Source organism: Larimichthys crocea, chromosome VI, assembly GCF_000972845.2.
Source record: "Larimichthys crocea isolate SSNF chromosome VI, L_crocea_2.0, whole genome shotgun sequence".
Taxonomy (NCBI): Eukaryota; Metazoa; Chordata; class Actinopteri; family Sciaenidae; genus Larimichthys; species Larimichthys crocea.
In genome coordinates this window covers 8,251,229-8,259,518 of record NC_040016.1, presented here as the reverse complement: position 1 = coordinate 8,259,518, position 8,290 = coordinate 8,251,229, and the positions used below count along the sequence as shown (strand labels likewise).

The 8,290-nt window shown below is 37.4% G+C and overlaps 1 protein-coding gene and 1 non-coding gene across 2 annotated transcripts; both read left to right on the top strand.

Moving 5' to 3' along the window:
* The first annotated feature begins 1,004 nt into the window (after positions 1 to 1,004).
* On the top strand, positions 1,005 to 3,280 carry LOC104922726 (guanylin). The gene is made up of 3 exons (XM_010735633.3): positions 1,005 to 1,084; positions 1,431 to 1,617; positions 2,996 to 3,280. Exons 1-3 carry the CDS (start codon positions 1,013 to 1,015, stop codon positions 3,064 to 3,066), a joined length of 330 nt encoding a protein of 109 aa, XP_010733935.3. The 5' UTR covers positions 1,005 to 1,012; the 3' UTR covers positions 3,067 to 3,280.
* A 2,863-nt stretch (positions 3,281 to 6,143) lies between these two features.
* trnap-agg (transfer RNA proline (anticodon AGG)) lies at positions 6,144 to 6,215 on the top strand. Its single transcript has one exon. It is a non-coding gene; the product is annotated as a tRNA-Pro (tRNA).
* Positions 6,216 to 8,290: the final 2,075 nt, after the last annotated feature.

Genomic DNA, 8,290 nt, shown 5'->3' with positions numbered 1-8,290 from the left:
TTGATTTTACAAACAATATTTACTTTGTAGTTTTCATTAACAGCTACTTCATGTGTCTTCTTCTTTTTAAATCAGTAGACTGCAGAGAGCCAGGTCGCTCTAGTTGATGAGTATTTGAAGGTCAGATATTTTGCACATACATCTAAAAAAAATCCATTTATCTTACATCTCTTTTCCAAAATATAATCAAAGACAGGCTCAGAAAAAAGGAGAAGAAGATGAAGAAGTTAAATGCCCTCTTTTATTTCAGCCGAGTGAAACCAGTCAATATGTGTCAATTTGTTTGACTTTGATGTGACTTCTGAAACAATAAATTCACACAGTTTCACACAGTACAATTTATTGTTGATAGAGGAGCTCCAGACTGTGACTCACACTGACGTCACACATTGGACCTTTATCTGTTGTCCAACTTTGGGAAATTTGACTTTTTATTTGTATTTTGAAATAAAGGAGTTGATGTCTCTTTCTCAGTGACAAGATAAATTAAGTTTATGAGGGGGAAGAACCCTTCTGACTGCGTCACCAAACAAAAAAAAGTTGCTATTTGCATCTGGAAAACATCATCATTTTGCAAATATCACAGCCATTTACACAAGTGACCTATATGGATCAGCTCTGCACGTATATTATATGGCTGCGGCTGCCCTTTTATCAGACAGCTTTGTCTGTGGGAGAAAGACAAGGGATGAGATTTATTACGTGGTATCAAGGGATTGGATGCATTAGAATGAAATCTAAAGTCAATAATGATATATCATACTGATAGTGGAAACAACAGAGATAGAGGTTATAAAGCAAATTTAGTGGGTAGAATTTATAAACAATAAAAGAGGATCCAGTGTGCTTACAGTACTCCAGCCTTTGGTTATCTTTGACTGATTAGTGTGCCTTTGTTAATAAATCACTTAGTAAGCTGTCCAAACCCCTATAAGAGACTGAGAAGATATGGATCGACTACAGACAAATCACTTCTTCCCCTAAAGTGAGAGACATCCTTCATTGTCTGAAAATGAAAATTCCCAGTGTTGTCCTTGTTTTGGTGCTGTGTGTGTGCAGAGGAGCTGTAGGCGTGCAGGTTAAGGTGAGTATCACTTGTTCTTGGAAATGATGTTGATATATTTCATCTTTCTTAATGAATCTTAGTAATAATTGGAGTATTTTGTTTTGAAAATCCAGTACAGTACAAGATTGATTGAATGTGCATTTCAACATCAATTATTAAGTCCAATCATGTTATTTCTATCCTGCAAAGCTACAACTAAAGAGGCTATCTAGTCCTCTCTTCCAATTCAAGCTTGAGAGTATATTGACACATTCATTTCCGCCCTTGTCATTTCCAGTCCCGCAGAGCACAATGTTTCTTACACTTAAGTGTGCCAGATTTTTCTCTTCGACATTCAAATTTCTCAATCTTTCTCCCCCTCCAGGTTGGAGACAAGATATTCCCCTTGGAGGCAGTGAAGCAGCTGGAGGAGCTGATGGATATAAATGACAACGTGAGCCCTCACCTTGCCAAAACGAACGTTGGAGCCGTTTGCGCCAACCCACTCCTGCCCCAGGTCTTTCTGCCAGTGTGTCATGGGAAAGGAGCCGGCATTGTTTTCTCACAACTAGGTAAGAGTGAGTGAAGGAGAGGCAAATAAGAAATGTGGAAATAAAAGACACGAGACGGGGGACATCAAATGTGTTTTGGCACAAACAAATTACGGCATTATATTACAACACTACAATGCTCTCAAGTCTCTCTCTAATGTGTTTTCTAATTTATATGCAAATGTGAAAATGCTATAAACAGCACTTTACAGAGTTGTGCTTGTGACATGATGGTTGTCTATTTAATCATAGTGAGAAAACACTGAGTGGCCAAAGCAGATTAAAAACAAAAAGAAAAGAACAATGTATGTGAGTGTCTTTACAAAAGAAGATGGCATGCTAAGTGCAAAGTATATATTATGTTATTGTCAACAGATCTCGTCCCACTTGCTGCCCTAATAAGGACATACATTTTTAAACATGTCAAAAATATACTGTTTGTAGTTAAATAGTTTCCTAAAACAGCTGGGCACTGTAGTTTTTATGAAACATTGCTCAGACAGGAGTAAATAGTGAATTTGTTGGGGACTACAGTATTTGCAGCTGTGGATGAATACACATTTCAGTATTTATATTCAGTTGAGTTCATTGATGTATTTCTCATAGTCTCTCAACAGTGGAGCTTTATGGCACAAAGAAATTAGCTATATCAGGCTTTTGCTGCACCGACAATACTTGTCAATAATTTTTATTTATTTATTTATTTTTAATCAAACATTTCCTTTAACTAAGAGGCTACATTGAGTGCAGCAGCTGATAGCTTAGCTTGGTACTTACAGCAAACAGGAGGAAATACTTAGCCTGGCTCTGTCCAACGTTAATGAAATTCACCTACAACATCTCTAAAGCTAAAGTTCTATCTTATTTATTTAATTAAAGTATCCCTCCAGACATGAGAGTCATGTCACTGTTCTTTGTGACTCTCAGCATGACAGCAATTAAGCATATTTTCCCCAAAATGTCAAACTATTTCATGAATCTACAACCTGCTTAGTCTGTCTGTTCAGTCAGAATAAATGTCAACATTTGACTTTAGAAACACTTGTTAATTAACTGTTTTATTACTCAGGCACGCAGTCTCTTTCAGATTTTAATTAAAGACAAGAGACGCAGGCTAACTCAAGAGTTCACTGTTTACACGTTGTATTAGGCACACCCTCCAATTGCTGTACCATAAAGTGGCTCTAGAGTGATATACCAGACAAGAGGCCTGTGGAAAACTGTGCAAATATTCATTGGAGACCGTGAGAGCTCATTAGACAGACGGATAAGGATACAGATCCTGTTATCACTATTAACTGTATTTCATAAGACTGAAAAGCTGGCACACATGTGATAAAAAAACATATTTTAGGTCAGATGAATATTCATGTTTCTTTCTTTTTCTCGCACCTTACAGTGTATATCATCACGTCCCCGGATCCTTGTGAGATATGTGCCAATCCCTCCTGCTTTGGGTGTTTGGTCTGAGGGTGCCATCTGCTAGATACACAAACACAGCGACTGAGAGCCTCTGGGGACGTCATCCTGCATAGTTTGTCCACATCTCTTAGTATAAGGCATCCATGCACATCGGAAAAAACACATCCTGGCAACAAAGACCAATGAGTCTCAAAGCTCAGTGATCAAAAACCTGAATGATTCACTCATTTATTATATGTTTTGTTAGATGCTGTTAATGCACATGTAGTGCCCTGTAAAGTATCAAAACAGATGTTCTTGCTTTCTTGAACTAACCATATTTATTGAGTCTGGTGCAGCTTCCTAGTAATAAAAATTTTGCCTTCTTTGCACCTGGTAAGCAGTTTTACTTGTTTCAAGAATACATTAATGCTCACACACTATGTCTGACCTTAATATAGACACAAATTAACACACATGCACACAAACACACAAAGGGAGTGTGGCGTTTCAAAGCTACTAAATGGGAAGACAATTAAAGAACATTAAGTTTAGTCTCATGCAAGGTAATGGCAAGTGAGTCATAATGGAAAGGGTCCCAGGGTCAGTGCACTATCTCTTTAATGAAATCAAGAATTGTCTGTTTTATTCACATGCTGTGCTGTGAGATTTCAGAGATTATTTTTGGTGCGTTGTAACGATTGAGATAAACCAGCTCTGATCTGTGTCACCAATGACACCAATGGATTTTCTCACTAATCTATTGCATGGCTCTGACACTAGAAACCACACGTACGTACATCCATCTAAAAGTCAAATAACACTGAATCTGGCAGATAGCCAACTGGAGCAGCTAATTCATGTAGTGGTAGTCGGGAATGTGCTTTACTCTGCTATAGAGAGATTTTGAATATCCTCCCACACAAGAGGTTACAAGCTGTTATCTGGGGTAGGGATGAGCTGTTCCTGAAGGTTTGGACATCCCTTTTAGACTACATATCTGCAGCCCTGAAAAATTTGCTACTAACATGCAGGCAGTTTTTCCGAGTAGAATAAGACCTCCATTTACAAACCTCAAATTAAAGGGCACTGAACATGATAGGCTGCTGAAGACTGGTTACCCTCAACTCATGCTTGCATACTGCAGACTGTTAGAAGAACAAGTTAGAACCTTGGATATGGGAAGTGCTGAGGGGGCTGCAGCACCCCCTAAAATCAAGCTTAATAAAAGACATCAGTTAAACTTATAACTTTATAACTTAGTGTTTGTGCTTGAGGTTTGACTGTTTCGAAGGACCAGTTTGTTGTTGTTTGGGTTCCCAATGCAACATAAAGGGCCGTTTTAACTGTTTTATTTCACGTTCGCAGCTTCCACCAAAATGTGGGGCGGATGGGGGATTGAGTTGAAATCTTACCTGCGTATGGGCTAATTTCTGCTTCAAGTCCGATGCCATAGCCTGAAAAGCATGTTTTAGCTCTGCCTCTCCTGCTCTGAAATTTGTTCCACAATCAGAGAGAAGTTCAAAGGGTTTTCCTCTGCATGAGACAAATCTTCTGAAGGCCATCAAAAATGTATCTGCATACTGTTAAGCAGATTAAGATTTATGGGGTCTTTGACAATCAAAGACTAGCTGGAGGAAGATCTGTCATTGACAAACATGTGTCTATATTACTATAACAACCTAATTTCCAACTCAGATTAAAGGAAGGTGGGTTGAATGTATCATGGAAACACGTTATCACGGGAAAACGGAGGAAAATTATCTTGTTATCACAGGAAAACGGGTGGAATAAAATGTATGTATGTATGGCCTTTTAGGGCTTCCGTACATTAGTACCACAGAATGTGTGATTTTATTATAAATCTAAGTAATGAAATATATCAAATAACTAGATATTGCTCTCATTTTTTGAGATTTAAACGTACTGCACTCTCCCGACCTTGATTCTCCATTTATAGCTGTTACTCTGTGAAAAACAAACAGCGACAGGTGTCTCATATAAACGGATACATCCCTGATTAAATGAGCTTCGGAGGATCAGTAGTTTTATTGCATTGGTTTAGTGTTTCTTCTGCTGTTGCTGTGGCTGCTTTGACATACAGTGTGTTGGTGCTCATGTTTGCTGCTTGCTTGCGAAACACAAAAAAATTGTTTTACATATACAGTATATACATATACATTGTTTTTGTTTTTCCTGTGTTTGCATATATAATAATAATATACTAGACTTAAACTTCAACAGACTTTAAAGTTTCTCATGGCACCCCCAACCCAGACTGATTTCAACATCCCAGGTTAAAACTGATTTGTTTATTTTCACCTGATTTGATGTGGTTTTGTGGCTAATATGTGTCTGTGTTTTGATTATTATTCATTATTTTGTCATTATTATTGTAATGTTTTTTTGTTTTTTTACTGTGTTTGTACGAAATAAAACGAATAAAAGTCACAGAGAAAAATCAGACAATGTAGAGAATAAACACACAAAAAACAGAAACGCAACAAAAGACAAAACATTTTAAGAAGCTTCGCCTGCGCGTCAAAACATAAACGAAGGCGGAAGTAGGAGGGAGTGAGTCCTCTCGCCTTATTTGGGTCTTCCGCTTCTTCGTGGACGGCGCGCGACGACCTCTGGCGGTTGTTCAGTGACGTAACAACGTGTGTGTGGCAATTTTATTGATTAATTAATATTAAAATAACTGACCTTTTCTAAACAGTGGCAAAAACACGTCAATGACGAAGTTACAAAGAAATGTATTGTTACTATGGCGACCCTTCCAGCCGTCTCTGCCGTCACGTCTCTCTCCCTGTGTGTGTTTGTGTGTCTTGTACTTGTGTGAATGCTTTGCTGCCTCTCAAGTTGAACCTGTTCTCATTTTCTGTTTTATGAGAATCACAAAACTTCGACAAAGTCTACGATTTGAGTCAACCCAGGTAAGGAGACATTAACCGACACTTGAACATGTGATTTAGCTTTAAAATGGACGTTTCTTTTAAAGTGGCTATCCGTGTGCAGTTGGGTCTAACACTCATGATTTAGCTTCAAAATACTGCTATGAACTGACCAGACAAAAATCAAAAGAAACAACTTTAAACATGAGATATCATTATGTGTTATTGTCCTGTTCCTGTCTGTCGTCACGTGGCTCGTTGGTCTAGGGGTATGATTCTCGCTTAGGGTGCGAGAGGTCCCGGGTTCAAATCCCGGACGAGCCCAACTTTTAAAGAATATAGTTTCTTTACGAGTATACTTTCACATGCATGGATTAAGTACAGATCAGTCAAAGCATCAAGACAAACAGAAGGAATAAAACAATAAGTCTTAAAATAATAATGATATTTGACCTTCAAAAGATTTCCTCTTTTTTTTCACATTAAGTAGCTTTGGCTGGATGATAGTATCACAATATCTCATTTATATTCTGTGTTGCTTCAGCTCTTTGATATTAAGGTGTTTACAGTGTGTGAAATATTTAAACCCAAAACAAAAGACATACAGGTTTCTATTGACAACAACAACAACAGTTTGCAACACTGTGAATACTTTAAAAAAAGATACTTGAAACGGGTAGTTAACTACATAAATACAAGCAATAAGCAAATTAATCTTGAATCATCAGTGGTTTAATATGGATTAGTCAATAAATAATAATTCTGATAATAAGTAGATTATCAAGCAACAATCTAAAGCTAACCTTTTCAGTTTTTCAAATTTGAATATTTTCACTTTTTTCTGACATAAATTATTAATCAGTAAATTGGAAAAATACAAATCAGTCAATAATAGAAGTAACTGTTAGATGCAGTCCTTACTGCTGTGTTGGAAAGTAAATACACTCTTATAGGGTCCTAAACATTTTTGCGTTAGGCCACTTATTAACTATGATGCATTATCAAAGATTGTATTGACCAGCACCATGTAAAGTCGTTAAAATTGCCAGCTACAACAATAAAATCTCCCTTAAATCCCTATCAATAATATTACACAGTATCCAATATTATCTAAAACTATGACAGGTAATTCTTTTAAAACTAGTACCTTTGTGGTATATGTTATTAATACTTACATACTTCTGCACAGTGTGTGCATTCAACATCCACCAGAGGGCAGAATTTACTACACTATTTTACTACATTCTGCAGGATGTTGTATATTTACATGTTATGTATTAACATTTATTAGGTTTTTACCTCAAAAGGGGAAACAACTGTTCTTTTGCATGCTGTTATGAGAATAAATTAGAGGTTCAAAAAGCACATTGGTTGAAGATGACACTGAGTCAAACAACAACACTATACACAGTATGTTTGTTTGTTTTTTAAACATATGTTGCAAAATATTTTTGTCCACCAGCCAAATGGCTAGAGTGTTCCAATTTTATCAGCCGCAAAACAGATTGCCATTGTTTCTATAGAAGGCGAGGGATGCAAATATGTCACTTTCACTTTTTTTTCAGTATTTGTCTTGAGGGTCGTGCTAATTTTGTGACCTGGACTGCATTCTTACAAAGTTCATGACAACCCCAGTTCTAATGTTTTTATTTTATTTTTTCAGCTTGTTTTATATGGACAGGGGAACACATCCCTCCGTCAAAACCCTTATTTGACTAAACTCCTTATCCTCTTCAGGGTCGAGTTGCTGGAGTTTATCCCAGTACACACAGGGAGAAACATGTTGTCAGTCTAGGTCAGGTCCAAGAAACATATAATCAGATACACCAAATAACATTCACACCAAAGATTTAGAGTTTCCATCTTTTCAACCATTCACTCTTTGTGAGAGAACATGCAAAGTCCACAAAGAAAGGCCCCGACTGCCAGTTTTGGTTTAAACCCACAAACTTTGTAGTAGTAACGCGATATGGGTAGCCAAGTGAAAAACATGTGTGGTTTGACTTTGAAGTTGTTTGGGTTTCAGAGCCCTGACCCCCGAACCCTCACATCCCTCAACCCCTCATCGACTTTGAAGGATTGATAGAGTTGTGAGACCATATGTGCCTTTCTCTGGCCTTAGTCATGAGCTGATGTAATTAAGTCATTTGCACCAAATCCAGCATTGCGAACCAGCTCATTGACTGCTTGCTCACCCTTACCACCCACATCAGCAAACTTTCCATTCTCACATGGCACATTTGCAGTTTACAATGATAATGGTAGCAGATTTACGACTCAAAATTCTTGATTATTTAAAAAAAACTAAAACCTTGTGTTTGAACTCATAGTTCATGCTATAGGTGCCAGTAGTTACTCATAGGACAATGATGGGTGTGTAACCACTGTGCTCAGACGCA